This window comes from Rhinolophus sinicus, linkage group LG09, assembly GCF_036562045.2.
Source record: "Rhinolophus sinicus isolate RSC01 linkage group LG09, ASM3656204v1, whole genome shotgun sequence".
Lineage (NCBI taxonomy): Eukaryota > Metazoa > Chordata > Mammalia > Chiroptera > Rhinolophidae > Rhinolophus > Rhinolophus sinicus.
In genome coordinates, this window is record NC_133758.1 from 68,428,401 (window position 1) to 68,447,018 (window position 18,618).

General features: G+C 45.3%; 1 protein-coding gene across 8 annotated transcripts in view; it reads left to right on the forward strand.

The window, feature by feature from the left end:
* Positions 1–967: 967 nt before the first annotated feature.
* ATXN7L1 (ataxin 7 like 1) overlaps positions 968–18,618 on the forward strand; it is a 216,532-nt gene continuing 198,881 nt past the window's right edge. For 7 of the 8 annotated variants that reach the window (XR_002138484.2, XM_019745368.2, XM_019745369.2 and 4 more), the window contains exons 1-2: positions 968–1,187; positions 1,699–1,767. Coding sequence is in view for 7 of the 8 variants with exons in the window: in XM_019745368.2 (XP_019600927.2) it covers positions 1,007–1,187; positions 1,699–1,767 (250 nt within the window). In the remaining variant the exon portion in view is untranslated. The remainder of the gene's footprint in view (positions 1,188–1,698; positions 1,768–18,618) is intronic. The other variant, XM_074340583.1, reaches the window with a different exon arrangement.

The window sequence follows — 18,618 nt, forward strand, 5'->3', positions numbered from 1 at the left end:
TCCCTGGCCGCAGGTTTCCTGCGATAGTGCCGGCCATCCTCGTCTCACCGTAGGGAGCGCTGAAAATTGCTCCAGGGGCTCGGGCCACTAAGCATCACGTTCCGGGAGCCGGTGAACTGCTCTCCCGCTGTTGTGATCCCGGAACAAAGTCTACGCAGTGGTTCTCTGCGAGCCATTGACGCGCACCGCGCAGAGAATCTGAGGGCACCGGACGCGGAGTTTGGGCTTTCCATGACCCGCAGCCTGAGATGGGAAGGCAGATCCTCTCGCCCCAAACTCACCTGGTTTTTAGAACCACTTCCATCTACCCTCCAGTCTCAGCTCCCAAAGGCTTCCGCAGAATCCTCCACGGTCCAAGGTCCACCGTGAAAGAGAAGAAAGGGTAAAGGGGGTGGTGGCGTGGAGGCGAGGTCACGAGAGTCCCTTCTCTGGCTTAGGGTTATAGAGGGGGGTGCAAACCTGCTCGTCCACTCCCCACTAAGCCGCGAGGATGCTCGCAGGGGCGCCTCACTTTAAGCGACAGGGACCTGGCTAGGGAAGGGCAGACGCGCTGGAAGGGCTGCATGCAAAAACTTTCCGTTCTCCAGCGGCAACTCTGCGAGAAAGACCATCCTTCTTACGGTGCCAGGTCTCGCTTCTCCTGGTTCAGCCCCTCGCGCCCCGCTCCGGCCCCTCCGACCCGGGCTCGGGGCGGCCGGGTGCAGGCGTTGGCTGCGGCGGCGCAGCATCTCCGCGCCCCGGCGCGCGGCAGCCTCTGGTCCCCGGCACGCGGCGCTGGTGTGGCCGCGCGGCCCCTCCCTGGCGGGCGGGCGGGAGGGCGGGCGCGGAGCTCCGGCGCCTCTCTGCTGCCTCTGGCGGCGGTGGGCGCAGCGAGCCGAGCCCAGCCGGCTGCGGGCGCTCGGGCGCCGGCTCCTCCTCCTCCCTCTCTCTTCTCCTCCCCGCCTCCCTCCTCCCGTCCCTCCCTCCCTCCCCCTTTCAGAACACTCAATGTCGGAACGTTCCGAAGATGACGTCGGAGCGTTCTCGAATCCCGTGTCTCTCGGCTGCTGCTGCCGAAGGAACAGGGAAAAAGCAACAAGAAGGAAGAGCAATGGCGACACTGGATCGCAAAGTGCCCAGTCCGGAGGCGTTTCTGGGCAAACCCTGGTCCTCCTGGATCGACGCCGCCAAATTACACTGCTCCGACAGTAAGAACCCCACCGCCTCCTCCTCCTTTTATTATCCTGTAACCTTTCCATTCACCTAGAGCCACTGGGAAAAAGTGTGTGTGTGAGAGAGAGAGAGTGGCCCCCGGTGTCCTCCATGCTTCTCCCTCTCTCTCTAAATAAATACACACAGAGACAGATCATCAATGCACAGAGAGAGGCCCTGCTGCCAGGGCTGTCTGTCTGTCTGTCTGTTCCCGGCTCCCCGTGGCATCCCGCGGGGTGGGCTTTCACAGCCCCACGGTGTATCTGTTTAAAAGGCTACTCTGTTGCTGCTTGCATAGTTTTTTTGGTACCTATCTGGGCCAGGTAGATGGAAATCCGGACTTGGGAGAAAACGTTGCATTGTCAATTTTGGAAAGATTTTCATATACAGTATTTATATCCATCTGTGTGCAAATAAACACTCTCCCTTCCCCCCTTGACTTTGGCTCCCCCCCTTTTTTTGCTTTTTTCCCTTATTTTCTCTTTTCCTTTTCTTTTTCATCTGCAGATGTAGATTTAGAAGAGGCTGGAAAAGAGGGTGGAAAAAGCAGGGAGGTTATGAGGCTTAATAAAGAAGGTAAGTGGAGCTACTGGCATTTTAGTGTTAGCATGTGTGGCAGAATCTTCACAGGATTTCGACTATAATGTGAATTGTTCTGCTGGGTACAGAGTGACTAAGGCTTGTCAAAAATTGAGCACGCCCAGGTGACTACTGCTTCGGGTTAACTTCTTTCAAAGTATAAATACAACTGGGGGGTAAAGAGGGGGAGGCTGTTGGAGGCAGAAGTTTACTGCACTTCAGCTGAAGTCCACATTTGGACCTTCTGATGCCTATCTGCCATTCACCTTTGCAGCATCATTGCCAAATGGTGGGGAGTTGAAACTATGAAATGAGGAATGGGGTTCCCCTCACAAGCATCCCAGCCTTCCTGTGGGTACACAATAGTTTAATGAACCCCACATGGTCAGTCATTCCAGCAGTTACTGTTCCATTCTTCACTGAAACCCATGGTACATAGCAAACCTTTGCAGCAAGTTACATTGGGCCCACTTTGTGCTTGGTCCCAGATTGTTATGTGGCCAGCAGGGTTAGGGACATCTGCGTGTGCAGCCCCCCCAGCCGGTTGCCCATCCCTCTTTCCCCAGCATGGAAAGTACCTGAAATAGGACACAGTGAGTAGAGAGGTCATCCCAGACTGAGGCAGGCAAGTGAAGCCACAGCCTGCTGGAACTGGGCAACAAATACACATGGTTGTCATAAATAAATCATATCCCGTTTGTGTTTGCAAGCCTACCATATGTAACTCTGGCCTATGGGCTTCGTGTGGAGCAACTCCAGAGGCCACTTTCTGCTAAACAAATGGATGGGTTCATTTGAATTGTGATTTACTGACTGATGTCTTGTAAACATCATTGGTTGAAATTGGGGGAGGGAGGATGGCATGAGGGGGCAGAAGAAGTTGGTGGGAAGTGTTGAAAGAATTCATCCATAACTAGGCCATAGAGGCATTGCTCATCCAAAGTGAATGGAGAAAAGGCCATTAGACTCCAAAAAATGGTCTCCCCATAAAACGGGTTATCATCCTATAAGGCAGCTGAAACCTGCTTGGAAAGATGGAACTCATTTTGTGGACTGATACCTAAAACAGTCTGTTTTCTGTGCCAGTCATTCATTTCCTGACCATCCAGTGAGAGCAAAATTTATGCTTCATAGAAAAACTAACATGGAGGTTAAAATGCATGCATATTCAAGGACAGTTCTCTAGCATAGTGATTCTGCTAATTAAGCACTTTGATTGGGAATGAAATCTTACTCTAAAGATGTTTGCCTCTAACTATCTTAGTGTGATCTTGACGTGTCTTTAGGATGCACAAGGGAATGAAGTCAAGTGGACTTCTTACAAGTGGCAACTTATTTGTGCTAAATATCCATGTGTGTTGGCAATGGAAACTATACTAGAGATTGTTTTTCTTCACAAACTCTTGAGATCTTTAAAAGCTTATGGGACTCAGTTATCAGACCACTGGCAATGAAAAGGTTTCCATGAAAGAAGATGAGGTTGTAAAAATGTTTAAATTAAAGTTGAGTAAAGGTCATGGTATGACACAGAATTGGCACTTCTCATGCCTGGTGATCAGTTATAACTATAACACACACAACTCATATTCTGCACCCTCCTTCCTGCTTCTATTTCAAAAGACTCTTGTTCTCAGATTCTCTTTGCCTCATGAGAAATAGATTCTTTTAAGGAAAAATGAAAAGCTCTCCTTTCCTCAGAAGTCACATGTGGTACATTTTGCTTATTATGTCCTTTGTCCTGTAAAGGTACAAAGATTTAGCTCCTAATTATATGTATTTGCATTAAGGACACCCACTGTTCAGTGTAACACGCAATTGCTGAGTTCACCAAATACCCATGCATGGGCTGAAATCTCTTTGTTCATGGGCCTGGTGGAGCAGACTTGGGTTAGCAATTCCGGAAGGTCTTCCTGGTATATGCACACAGCTTTCTTTACAGATAGAGTACATGTATACTAAATACACACACACACACACACACACACACACACACACACACACACACACATTGTGAGGAATGTAAGGATCGAGCTGAGACTCTGTGTCATGGTGTTTATTGCCAGGATCTCCAGAAACACTGGCTGTATTAGTTTTGCCATGGGCCTTCTTGTTGGAGGCGTCATGTGGGAGGTCTCAGGATGGATAACTGCGCGTTTGTGAGGGGTCTTTGCAGGACACAAAGTGACTTAGGTGTGGTTGTGTTTATTTATGTGTGTGAACATACATAGATTGACCATGACCGTGATGCTGTTGGTGGTAAGCAGGTCTTGAGAGGAAATCTGGGCTTTAATAGCAATGAATGAATAAAATAAAGCTTAGGAACTCCAATTGAGAAATGAAGGGCTATGATCCAGATTTTGATATGTTATTTTTATTGTGATAAAATAAACATAATGTAAAATTTACCATTTTAACTATTTTAAAGTGTACGATTCAGTGGTACTAAGTACATTCACAATGTCGTACAACCATCACTACTACTCATTTCCTAAATTTTCCCAACCCAAAATCCTATACTCATCATACTAAACTCCCCATTCCCCTCTCCCCCTCAGCACTGGTAACCTCTATTCTGTTTTCTGTCTCTATGAAGTCGCCTATTCTAGATATACGTATATATCATGCAATATTTGTCCCTTTGTGACAGGCTTATTTCACTCAGCATGTTTTCACTGTTCATCCATGTTGCAGCATAAGTCAGAATTTCATTCCTTTTTACAGCTGAATAATATTCCATTGTGTGTACATACCATATTTTGTTTATCTGTCTGTCTGTTGATGGACATTTGAATTATGTCTACCTTTTAACTGTAGTGTATAATGCTGCTGTGAACATTGTTGTGGTGCATTATTTTTTATAGACTAAGATCAGGGAGGGAAGTTAGGCTGGAAATGTGAAAAAAGAATCATTTTGCCTTCTGTCTCTCTCTGGCCATAGCTTCAGAAGACACTAGAAGGATGCAAACTTTTTAAATAACCTGATCATTGTTCCTTCTCCATTCCTCATCCCTTTAACCTTTTTGGTGCTTCAGTTCTCTACCTATATCAGTAGGAAAGGTTAACTGAGTGCTTTGAAATCTTGGTAATAACATCTTCACACCAATGTTATTATTTTGTCCAAAGTTGGCTAAAATTGCAGTCAAGAGGAGTTTGGCAAATACTTTTGAACCTTGCCAAGTTATCACCTGGGTAGAAGGTGCTGCTAATTCCACGTATGGATGTGGTCATATGGGGTGATGGCGAGGGCGAAAGAATCAGGAGAGAGGGCTCTGAGTCAGCTTCCTACGTTCCCATGTGTGACCTTGGAACGTCACTTCCCTTCTCTGGGCCTATTCTCTCACTTGTGAAGTAAGGAAGTGGGGTTTAATATCCTCCAAGGTCCCTTTTCTGACCTCTGAACCTCAGTTTCTCTATTGAATGTACCTACACTTGACATGCAGTCATACCAGACAGGCTGTTTTTGAAAAAACTTAAAAAAACTCAAAGCCTCACATTAAAAATATCTTAAACTACTACATACTGGGTTTATTTTCGCATTTTATAATCTCGTGGTGGCAAAAAAATCACTGCATGTCATACGCAAGCATAGTTGTGAATGGTGTATGGCCTTTCAGACTGAGATGACTGAGGGTTTGAGTCCAAAACCCAGGGTGATGTGTTCCCCATGTGGAGAGTGCGCTGACCTCGGTCAGCTTGGATCAGTCAGGCACTGAGCTTTCCTAAGAAGTGGGGTCCCAGAAACCTTGTTAGTCTGATCTGAGATATGAAATGCATTTATGATAGAAAATTCCAAGGAAGGCCATTTATCTAGCTAACCTTTTAAAATAATTTTCTCTCTAGCTTCATAGATTTACCTGAAGACTTTATTCAAGCTAATTGGGGGGAAAGCTCTATGATTTAGAAAGCTGTTCCCCTTTTCTAATTGCTTCACCTGAACTTTTTTAAGAATGTCAATTTGTGAATAAGGAGCTGGGTGCATGCATACGACTCCTAAGTGTCCTGGACTATTTAAAATGGAGATAATAGCAAGGTTGTTGTGAGGATTAACTGAGGTAGTACAAAAGAGTTTAGCACATAGTAAGCACTTAATGGATGTTTGCCTTTATTGTTTCTTAAATGTTATGATTATCATCATTTATTAATGAAGCTATTGCTAGGAAACTTTATTATAATTAACTGGGATTTTTAAGTAATTAGTGATGAATGGAAAAGATAGACTGTATCAGAAATTTCATTGTTAGAGTAAACCGTGCTATAATTTTATAACACTAATGATTTTTTTAAAACTGATAATATGATATCCATGTTTTTAATAGAATGCAGTTAATGCATAGTCATTGATAAGTTTTATCAAGAGCTAGAGAAAATATTCCTATAGGCCTATGGCTAAGAAGCGTTTACAAAGTTCTTTCTGGGGACCTGGAGGTCTAAAAAATAATTTTTAAAATGATCAATACATTGTTTCATCTGATCACTGGGAAAAGAAAGTCCCCAATAGAGCTTTGTTTGGGTCTTTTGGAAGCCCTGCTAGTTACTTTGGGAATTTGTGTTTTAATGGTCCCAGATGTTTTGACTTGATGTAGGTAAACTTATGGAATGCTTCCAATTTGAAAACTGTTCGGGAGCCAGTAAGATCTTGCTGTGACTATAAGAGTTTGCTTTTCTCCTGAGATGCTGGTGGAATTGGGCTGGAACACAGGAGGAAGCAGGGAATGTGAGAACATGTTCAGTTCAAATTTAGGAGTCTCGCAGTTATGGCTGGATGGGAGCAAATTGGAGGAAAAGATGGCAACTGACATGGGAAGAGTGAAGTGTTCCTAGAATCCAAGCCAGGGAAGCCAGCGAAAGCTGGTGGAGATTTATGGGAAACTGTGGAGGGCTTCGCTTTATCATTATACAGACAACTCCGTTATCTATGCTAATAGGAGATGGGACGACACCAAGTCCACAGATTACACAGATAAACCTCATTTTCACCATTAATTTCAACTTCTTTTTCCATTAAGCCTTCCTTCCTCCCCTTTTGCTAACAAGCAGCAACATTTGTTCACTTTAATGGTTCATTATTATCACTTTTCTCCTGTCCAGAATTTGGGATGAAAGGACAGGAGAGACCGAGTGGCCTAAAGGTGGTACGAAGGGAAGATGAAAAGGAGGAGAAGTAAGGGCTTGGAGAATGAATAAGCTTTTCAGTTGCATCCAACCAGTGGAGAATGGGGGTGGGGTGCCATGACCAAGACAGCAAAGCTGAGAGAGGGCATTTTCAAAACCACCTAGCTTCTAGGTGAGTATGTCTTATACACACATTATGTGTATTTCCATGTACTTGGGTTCTCATGTGGAGAAAATGGGGCTCTGGCTCCTTCCAAAGCTGGAAGTTAGGCAGTGTGGGTGCATTTTGAAATACTGTGTATGGTACTGCCTTCTAAACACAGTTACATTGTGCTGGGTTCTCATCAGAGGTTATTCTACAAGAATAACTTTTTTATCTCTAGATGTAAACTGTTACACACACACACATGTGCATGTACACACACATTTATGATTCTTATTTTTTAAATTAATGTTCACATGTTACAAAATTCAAAAGGGTGTGCAGTGAAAGGAAATCTCCCTCCTCCCTGTCCCCAGCTGCTTGTGTATCCTTCCAGAGATATTCTATGTGTGTTCAAGTAGATACATAAATAGTTTTTTCTTCTTGCTTTCCCGTGTGGATGATAACATACTGTAAGTATTGCCTAGTATCTTGCCATTTCCTTTCATCTTAGAGAGGGGTCCATATCAATTCATAAGGCGCTGCCACATTCTCTTTTTGGTGCCTGCATAGTAGGATGATAATTTAAGCCTCTGGGTGTCTTGCTTAGTTTTAATACCCCCTCCTGCTTTCTTGGCCTCCATTGTGCATTTGAGACGGAGTGAACTCTCAATAGTGTGCCAGCACTGGGCTAGGCCTGCGGATATAGCGTTGAAAAAGCGCAGCCACTGCCTCATGGTGGTTCCACCCTATCAGCAAAGGCAGACATTAAAAAAGTCATGGCTACTGTGGTGAGTTCTCTGAAAGGGGAATTTGCGGTGCTGTTGGAAGGCTTGGTAGAAGGACCTAATTTAGGTTAGGGGCTCAGGGAAGGCCTTCCTGAGGAAATTTTATTTACACTGAAACCTGGAGGATCAATGAAAGTTATCCATGTGCAGGGCTGGGTATGGTGGAATTAAAGGAAACATCATTTGTGAAGGCCCAAAGTGTGAAAGAATATAGAATATTCTAGAAACTAAAATGTCTGTTGCTGGAGTGAAGATAGCAAAACAGAGTTTAGTATAAACTTTCTCGCAATGGCACCACTTCTTTGTGGTGGGGGACTGTCCACTGCATCGTAGGCTATTTAGCAGCATCTCTGGCCTCTACCACTGGATTCCAGCAGTACTTCCCCCTCCCACAAGTTGAAACAACCAAAAATGTATCCAGACATTGTCAAGGCTCCCTAAGGGGCAAACTCATGCTGATAGAGAATCACTGGTGTAAGGTGAAGCTGGCAAGGCAAGAACACAAAAAAATAGACTAAAATATTCACAGAAATACTCTGCTACTCTGTCCATGTCTTAGGCCTACATTCCAGGTGAGGCGGCCTTATTGCTGAATACTCAGCAGACATGTATGGAGCTGTGACTGCCCCTGGCACTGGGCTACATTGAGAAGGATCTGAAGAGAGAGGACTTCTTCCCTCAAGGAGCTCGCCTCCAGAGGTTTCCAGGGGGCTCCTCCAAATCTTTAGCTCCACTCTGCAGAAAATGGTGACAGTAGTGAGATTCAGATTCTAATTCTGGGTGGCCTCCCCTCCCTCACTGTGGGTGGAGGAGCCCCCAAGGCATCGATTCTGATAATGATGGCATTTGTTACACAGTGGCCCCTGACGTCAAGTGGAGCGTTAAGGATTTCAGTTTACATTTAAAGTCAGGCTGAAAATACGACTGGCATTCTGTGCAGTGTGATTATCCATCGGACTTGTCTGAAATAGGGGTGCACATGATGGAAAGCAGAGGGGCTAGTTTCAGGATTTCTGGTTGTGGATTAGAAAACAGGAAGGGCCGAGGAGGGTGTCATTCCTGAGGGCTTCTGATCTGTGTGCCACGTGGTCTACAGCATTACTTAGGACTATTTGGCATGTTCACTCTAGCCAGTTGTCCACAGGGGCCTGTTGTCTCTGCTTCAGAATTGATTAGAAAAGTTAGGCAGAGTCGGTTTCTGCATGGTATTCTGGGTGCGTCGTGTGTATATCCTTTGGGCTAACCTTTCCTTCAGGACGCCTCGTGTCATCCTGAAGTAGACATAAATGGTAGTAGTAAACACAGTGAGACCTCGTCCTCATCAAATCCCTTGTGTCCAATGACCCCATGCTCTGAGGTAGCCTTGGGGGCTACCTCATACATAGTGTCCTTTACATAGTTTCATAGTAAAGGAAACTATGATCTTTACTGACTGCAGTAGAGGTGGCGTCACCAAGATGGCAACGGAAGTCATTCCTGACTTCTCTCCTCCTCACAAGAAGAACAACTAATGACTACTCACGGACAAGACACTGCTGAGAAAATTCTGGAATAAAGGGGAGGGGCTGAAGCACCCCCTGGACCACAGAGACCAAGACAGACACCATTAGAAGTGTAAGAGGAACCCCCACATGCTGACTGCTGCCCCTCCCCCTAGCCGCATAGCCCTGAACTGACAGGTCTCCCTGGGCCTGCAGTTCCTCCAGTGGCAAAACAGAGCCCGGGGGGACATCCAGCTCCCCTAGTGTGGGGTGCTTCTTGGGAGTCCACACTCTGTCTCGCCTCAGAGGGGCCGTGGGGGAGTCTGCGGGGCTTGACACTGGGAGTCTGACGGTGACTGCAGTAATCCAGCAGAACCAGATGGCGACAGTGGGTGGACCAATGGGTTGGCTTTTTTCTGAGTTGTACAAGCTGAATATCGTGGACTGACTTCCATGCCTCTCTCTGAAAACCCTTGGTGCAACGTTCTGCCGATGATGGGCTCCCAGCTAATGCTGTTTGGCTTGTATCCTATAGCAGAACTCAGATTGGCACTTCAGCCAAATGGACCTGGTTTTGGACCCTGAGGCTCTTGAACTAATGATGAGAGCCCGGGAAATCCCTTTCTGCAAGTGGGCCGAGGCTGTGGATCCTTGCCATTCAGGGCTAGACTTGGCTCATCCAGTTGCCTCTAAGTAAAGCTGAAATTCCGCTGTGGGAAAGCTTTTGTTTTTATGTAGATACTTTATCCTTGTACCTGTGGTTTCATAACATAATTCTGCTTGCCAATTTTAGGAATCAGGTGCTTCAAGAAAAAAAGAAAAACAAATAAATACTCTCTAGGGCAGAACAAAGTGACACCAGATCACCAGAATGGGGAAGATCAATGTGACGCGGTGATGGGCTCTTTGAACATAGAAGCAGGTATTAGGGTACCTGCTCTGTGATGCTAGTTGTGGTTCTCTGAACATTAACAGTGCAAGGACACCTTTGGCTGGGGGGTGGCAGAAGTGGGATAGCTGTGTGACCCTACCCCAGTACACCAGTACAGTAGATCAAGGAGTGCTGAGGGGGGAGGGGGAGAGGCAGGACACCCAGAATGATTACACTAACCAAGGGATGCACCTGGCTGAGACACATCCCTAGTTTGGTCCTGTCAGACCAAGGTAGTGTCTAGCTCTTTCCCAGAGTATATTGGCCACAAAAGGTAAATACTGTATGATTCCACTTATATGAGGTTCCTGGAATAGTTAAATTCACAGAGACAGAGAGTGGAATGGTAGTTGCCAGGGGCTGGGGGGAGGAGGAAGTGGAGAACTAATGTTTAATGGGTACAGATTCTAGTTGGAACAGATGAAAAAGTTCCGGAGATGGGTGGTGGTGAGTGAGCTATATACCCTTAAAAATGGTTAAAATGTAAATTTTGTATTTTGTAAATTTTACCATAAAAGTTTCATTGGCATTACAGACTTGGAAGTTTTGTGGAGCATTATTTAAATCTTGACTCAATCACTTACTAGCTGTGTAGTAAGAAGAAAAGATAACTTTTCTGAGCCTCAATTTCGTCATTTTCAGAATAGGAATAATGGTAGCTCTCAGAATTGCTGTGAAAATAAATGGGATACTATCTGGCATACCATAGTACTCAATAATGTAAGCTTTTGTTACGATGATTGTTACTTTTACCAGGTACTTGGGTCTTCCTTGTCTTAGCAGAGCTGCCACTTTCAGGGGACAGATGTCTCCTTCCTGTTCCAGGAGTATGCCTGGGGTTCACTGGGCATCGTAGGTCAAAATTTGTCCCTGGTTCTTTAAGGACGCCAGGAATAAAAGCAAAAGGAGTTGGACTAAAGTCTCTGTGCTATTAGATTTCAAGTGTGAATCAGTTTCAGTTTTCCAAAGTGTGGCCATTTGGGGGCCCCTGTGTTCAAATTGCCTAGGTGGTCAGCATCCTAGGCTGCAGTCATGCTAAACCACAAGGAATGGGAGTGGGGTACAGGAGTGGGGCATTTTAAACAGACTCCCCAGGTGGCTCTGGTGTTCATTGGAGTTTGAGAACCACTGTTCACTGGGTACAAGAAGTGGCTCTCAACCCCTCGCACCTTGAGAAGCCTTTGTGAAGCTTTTTAAAAGCAGAGACACTAGGACAACCCCTAGAGATTTGGATGCCACAGGTCCACTTTAAGAGGTTCTGGGGAGCCGCTTGTGTGTTTTTAAAAATGAAAGTCCTAGCTACCATTTACTGGGCAGTGACTAGGCACAAGGCTAGGCACATTTAGCCAGGCACAAGGCTAAATGTACATTTTTTCATTTAATCCTCATGGCCGTCCTATAAGGCAGTTCCTATTATCAATCCCATTTTAGAGATTAGGAAACTGAGGCTCAGAGAGGTTAAGAGATTTACCCAAGGTGATACAGCTGGGAAGTAATAGAGCTCGGATTTGAACCCAGAGGCAAGCTGATTCCAGAGTCTATATTCTTAAGCACTGTGATATACTGTTGTCCTAGGAGCAGGGGGAGGATGAGGTCAGGTAGGTGGGGCACCCAGGACACACATTTAAGGAGGCGCACGTGTAGGCTCCTGTGAGCGCAGAGTGAGGGCCTCCTTAAATGGTGCGCCCTGGGCGGCTCACCCTAGTATCAGTCCTGCCTCAGAGAGCATATTCTTTAAGCAAAATAGTTTTTTTCCCTGGTGTTTGTAAGCAGTGGCCTGCTGAGAGTGCCCCAGGTCTCCCCCTCAGTGAAATACTTTCTCATCCCAAGGTCCCTGCTTTGGTTAGTGTCCGAGCCTCAGGGAAATCTCAGGAGCTGACTCAAAGTGTTCCTTTTGGGGAGAAGGTGTTAGCAAAGATGGTTGCCAAGCAACTCCAGGGGCATCTATCTACAGTGATGATTTCTCTCTCTCCTTTTCCTCTTTTGAACATCTTCTAGGCCACTTTTCAGTTTCCTTCTTGGTGTTGGGATTGTTAGTGTTTTCATGAAGGGTTCTCGTTCCTTTTTCTCCCCCCCTTCTTCCATCTCCCCCACGCCCCCACACTCCGTTTCAAGCCGTTGTTTCTCAGTCTAGTTGTGTAGGACACAGCTCCCCGGCCCATGCTGGTGTTATGAGCCTTGCACTCACCCCCGGCTGAGGCAGTCGGTCGCTGGTTGTCGGTCGTCCGCTCACAGCAGCTTACGGCAGCTCTTGCTGGCTGCCGGCCACTCATGCTGGCCACCAGTCACTCATGGCAGCACAAGGTAGCCCACAGCAGCCCACGATGGCTGCTGGCTCCTTACACTAGCTGCCAGCCACTCACACTGGCCACTGGCCACTCATGGCACCACACGGTAGCCCACGGCAGCCCAGCTTCAGGGAGAGCCATTGTTCACAATCTTAGCTGTAGAGGGCACAGCTCACTGGCCCATGTGGGAATCAAACCTGCGACCTCGGCATTAGAAGCACAGCGCTCCAACCACCTGAGCCACCAGCCGGCCAGGTTCACTCCTTTGGATGATGGAACAGAGATAGCTTTTCAGTATTGCCACTTAGAGGTGGCCTTTTGATGGGGATGTCCTGCTAAGTGGGTGTGAAAGACCTTTCCCTTCTTCAGCCACAGTGATGCCCTAGTTGTCACTGGCTCTGAGGGGCAGTGACAAAGAAAATTTTTTGACTGGAGCAGCTAAGAAAGGCACAGAATGCGTCTCACATTGAGGACAGGGCGATGTGGTAATGCCCGTTTCGTGACTTCGGACTTTACCTACTCTCCATTAACCAGCACATTTAGCATTTCCTACTCAGTGACCTGGCTAATCCTGGAGAAGTTGGTATTTCTCTCTCTCTCTCTCTCTCTCTCTCTCTCCCCACCCCCTTCCTCCCTCCCCAGTGGTTTCAGAGACCAGGGGAGCCCTTGACATGTGTTTCCTCTTCAGCGCTGTCCCTTCACCTACTCAGTGGCCTCATCAGTGTGGGGTTTCTTTGATAGACCCCAGACCGCTTGGTCTGCTGGCTGGTATTTTGATCCTTCTGGTAAGGGCCAAGAGCTTGTGGGCTGGGGCACCTTTCACACATGGCAGAATCTGTCCCGACTGGCAGGAAGAAAGGAAACACGAGGAAAGTGAAACTGCTCATGTTTGGGTGAGATTGGCCCCCTTTGGCTACCCACCCGTGACAGCCCTGTTGGCTGAGGCTTCTGCTCCCTTGAGCTACAGCCTTGACCTTGACCTTAAAATCCTTGACAGAAACGGGATCTGCCACTTTCAGAGGCTCAGACCAAACACTTAATGGCAGAAGACAATTGAAAATAGAGATCTACCCTGTTTTATGCAAATCCTATATATAATAATCCAGCTTTTGATTAGGGGCCGAACTATTATTGGGGTTTTTGTTAAATAGTAGACTGCCCTAGAGCTTTTTTTTTTTTTTTTTTAAGATTTTGTTGGGAAAGGGGAACAGTGTGTATTTCCAGGACTTTATTAGGGAACAGTGTGTTTCTCTTCAGCTCCAAGTCATTGTCCTTCAATCTAGTTGTGGAGGGCGCAGGTCAGCTCCACGTCCAGTTGCCATTTTCAATCTTTAGTTGCAGGGGGAGCAGCCCACCATCCCATGCAGGAATTGAATCGGCAATCTTGTTGTTGAGAGCTCACGCTCTAACCAACTGAGCCATCCAGCTGCCCCTCTGGAAAGTCAGCGGCTGCTCGTTGTCTTCCATCTAGCTGTGGACGGCGCAGCTCACTGGCCCATGTGGGAATCAAACTGGCAACCCTGTTGTTCAGAGCTCAGGCTCTAACCAACTGAGCCATCTGGACTCCCCTGCCCTAGAGCTTTTTGAAAACCATGTTTTCTTTACCAAAGTTTTACTGACACCTACCTTTAAGGCCTCTTCTGCCAGCTCCTCCCTCCAGTTTGCTCTGTCAGCTCACCCTTCCTCTTGCTCACACCTAGGGCATTCCTCTGTGTGGTGATTCTGGCACTTCTACCTCCAGTGCGACCTCGTCTCCACAGCGTGCTTGGCTCAGCCCTCAGGCTGACAGCCCCCTGTGAGTGTCCTTACTGCACCCCAGAGCCCTGTGCATCTTCCATTATCCACTGTCGTTAGGCAGGCTCTCCCTCCCTCCTACCCTCCCGCTCTGTCTTCAGAGCACTTTCTGCACCTCTCCATTTCTTTCCACTTCCTCAGCCCCCACCCCAGCCTGGCCTACCTCACAGCCTACCTAGAGTTTTATAAGAGCTGCTTATTTTGCCTCCCTGTCTCCATCTTCCCCACATCCCACTTCAAAATCAATCTCCCGAAAAGTTACATTTGATCAGGTTGTTCCTCGAGTGAAACCCTTTCATCCCTTCCCCATCCACCACAGTTAATACAGTGTTCCAGGCCCGCCATGCCTCAGTCCTTTCAAATCCTGACAGGTGGTTTGCCTCTGACAGCCTTTTGGACGAACCATGTTCTTTCCCTGTCCCAGTCTTTGCCTCTGTGGGGGTCCTGTGCTTCTAGTTCCTTCCCCGCACAGGAATGCTTCTCCTTCTGCAGGGCCCAGGCCACATTCTCTCTCTGAGGAAGCCTTCCCCAGCCTCTCAGGCTGCACACCCTGACCTCCTCTGGACCCCGTACTGCTGGCTGTACCACCACGCACTTTGGCCCCTAAATGTTACCCTTCATGGCCATTTCATTGTCTACAGAAGCAATCCGTTGTTTACCTGGTGTCTTATTTTCACAACTGCTTTGTAATCTTGTAGAAGTGGACATGAGGGACCATATCTTCCCTCTTTCTTTCCTGAGTTATTTTCAACCAGTGGAGTATTACGGTTTGTCTAGGCATCCAATTTGTTTTCCAGGTACATGTCTTGCTATACCTGTATTTTAATTTCTTTTTTCTTTTTCGATTATGGTAAAATACAAATCACATAAATACCGTCTTAGCCATTTTTAGAGGTACAGTTCAACCGTGTGAAGCACATTCTCATTGTTGTACAGCCAGTCCCCAGAATTCTTTTCATCATGTAAAACTGAAACTCTATATCCTTTAAACAACTCTACATTTATAAGTATTTTCATTTTTAAAAGCAGTCTGGAAATGACCTATGCGTTTCTTTGATTTATCACCTGATATTTGAGAGTTGTTGAGATTCCAAGAACTGGCAGGACTCCTAAAGTTTCTGCTCAGGTGATATTTGCAGCCACAAGGCAAACAGGCCCAGCTCGGGACCCTCCACCGGTTCCTCCGTTAGCAATGAAAAGTCCGTGGAAAAGTGCCACCGTTGAGGCCCAGAGCCACAGACACCTTTGAGCAGCCTAAAGTTTCAGTTCAGATTTTCTTTTTTGCCTCTCCATCTTAATGTTAATTGTAAAAGTTTTCGAATGTGTAAAAAAGTTGAAATAATAGTACCATGGTCATTCACGTATGTACCTCTTAGAGTTAAAAATTAGTCCACATTTCATCTTATTTGCCTTCTTATAACGATATATGTTTTATACCATTTGAAACTAGGTTGTAGACATCGTGACACTTCACCTTTAAATATTTATCATTTTGACACATCTTAATTGTATAACCTTGAGCTATTAAAGTTCTCAGAGCCTCATCTTATATAAATATGTATGTATGAACCATTTGGAAGTAAGTCGCAGACAGCCTGACACTTTGCCTCTAAATACTTCAGCATGCATTTCCTAAAAATAAAAGCATTCTCCTACATAATCATAATACCAGGATCATATTAGGTTGGTGCAAAAGTAACTGCGGTTTAAAAAGTTAAAAATAATTGCAAAAACCGCAGTTACTTTTGCACCACCCTAATACTTCAGAAACTAATAGCAGTCCCTTAATAGCATGTAATATCTAGTTCCTATTCAAATTTCCCATATTGTCCATCCCCCCAAAAGTTTATAAATGCTTTTTTCATAGCTGCTCTCTAAAATACATATAACCAGGATCCTATCAAGGTTCGTGCATTGCATTTTGGTTGTTATGTCTCGTTAGTCAGTTTTAATCTAGAACAGTGCCTTCTGAATGTGTGTATGTATGTATACATATATTTCTGTGTGTGTGTGTGTGTGTGTGTGTGTGTGTGTGTGTGTGTAAAATGCTTCACATTCTGACCTGTCTAATCAGTTCCTCATGGTGTCACTTACCCTCTTTTTCTATGCCGTTTGTCCCCCATACTGGAAGTTAGAGCTACAGTCTCAGATTCAGACGCGACATTTTAACAAGCACGCTGTCCCCAGGGATTCTGAGCACTTCCTTATGCTTCTCATCAGGGGCGCGTGACATCCGGGCACTCCATCGTTAGGTATTGATCACTTGGTCAGGGGGTGACCGCTCTCCATTGCAGATATGTTTTCCTTCGGCAATTAGCCTGGCATTCTGTGGGTGATGCTTTGGTACCAGGTGAATACCTTGTTGTGCAACAACAAATTTCATGGAATCGTCTTGGCACCTTTTGATCCTTGCCTGGGTCAGTTATTTTGGTGGGGTTGTAGAATGGTCGTTTTCAAATTCTGTCATTCTGATCTGCGTTTATTGGCTGACATTCATCTGTAAAGAAGACCTCTTTCTCATCAACAGGGATCAACTGTTAAGTTCCTCTTAAAAGGCAGAGTAAAGTTTTTCCCTCTAATCAAGGAGCTGAACCCCCATGATTTAAGCCAAGGAGGGGCAAAGGCAAGAACTGGGCACTTTTCAGTAAGATGTGTGTATAGTGTGAAAACTCATAATGGGAAATCTAGGTAGATAGAAGGAGCTTTGTAGTTCAACCTCAGAAATAAAGTGTCACCACATCTTGGTTGGTAGAACGTGAGTTTAAAAACATTAAGAAACATTTTCCCACACATTCAAGCGACCCTCTTCTTTAATTTGGGAAAGGAAGAAGATAATTACACTTAAAATAATCCTTCTTCCACCTTCCAGCTGGGGCCCTGCAGTTAGCCTGGCTGGATTCGGTGAACTGCTGGAGTTCAATTACAAACCCGGATGAGTGATGCTGTCTGCGGGTCATGAAGCTAGAACAGTGCTTCCTGAATCACGATTCACTAGAAAGTGGACACACACACACACACACACACACACACACACACACACCCTGGCACTGGAATGGGCTATGTGCTGGATGTAGAGGTGATGTAGCCCTGGCCCCTGCCCTCCCGGAACCCAGGAACTCTCCCAGCAGCAGGTTAGAAGCTGATGCCGCCTAGAGAGTGAACTGTGGCTTGAGTGCCCCAGGGCCCAGGGGAGGGAGAGATTTCATTTGCCATCTGCAAGACCTTTGACCTGAGGGCAGGGGCTCTTTGGTTTGTGGTTTTATCTGGAGCACTGTGAAAGGTGTATCAGTGGAAACAAGTTAATTTTTGAAGAATGAATGAATGAATGAATGAATGAATGAATGAATGAATGAATGCAAGCCAGCAAGCTTTATCACGGATGGCTAGGATTTGACACTGGACATTCTACAGAGAGAGAACAACATATGGCCTAGTGAGGGTTGTGAGTTCTACAGAAAGTCGCTTTTGGAAAAAGGAGTTAGGATGAGTCCTGGATCTGCCATTAATATTGAAGAGAAACAGTTCATAATTTATTCCAGTTGTACACCTACTTGATACCCGAGACGACTCATTTTTTTTAATGAAGTAGTATTTTCAGGAAACAGGCTCCTTTTTTGTTTGATAATGTTTGTATGTGTTTTGCTGTCTGTTCAGTGTACTGGGGGTAGGGTTATTTTTTTCTTTGTCTCTGTCACACACACATACATTTTTATGTCTTGCTGCCCAATTAATCTGTAATTATTCTATCACAATCAATGTTATGCTAGTGAATGTTCAACAACTTGCTCTCTATATAAATTTGCACATATATATGTTTATTATACATTATACTGTTAAAAAGGCTGTTTAGCATACAATTTAAAAATAATAAAATATTTAATACTCCTTATTGTAAAATGTCATATAGTCAATGGATTCTCGCAGAATGCCTTTGTTGAATTTTGCCAAATTCTATTCCCAGCCAACCTAAGATTGAAATTGACAAACAAGTGTTGATCTGACATAAGTGTTGGTTGATATTTTCATTTAAGTCAGTGAGTAAGATGAAAGTGAAAGAACAAAGAGGTATGTTAGAATCTTCGCTCGATTGTTGGTGACAAGAATGACTTCCTTGCTGAATTGGATGATAGTTTTTAAGTATCAAGAGAATATGTCCTCATTTTTTTGTATATTCACAATACGCCTGTAGAAATGAAACTCTTTTAAAACTGCATTGCTAAAATTTTTTCTATCACGTTCTAAATCTAGATAATCAAAAATAATAATAAATCTATCCCTGATTTGTAGCATTTGGTGATTTCTGTGATACAGA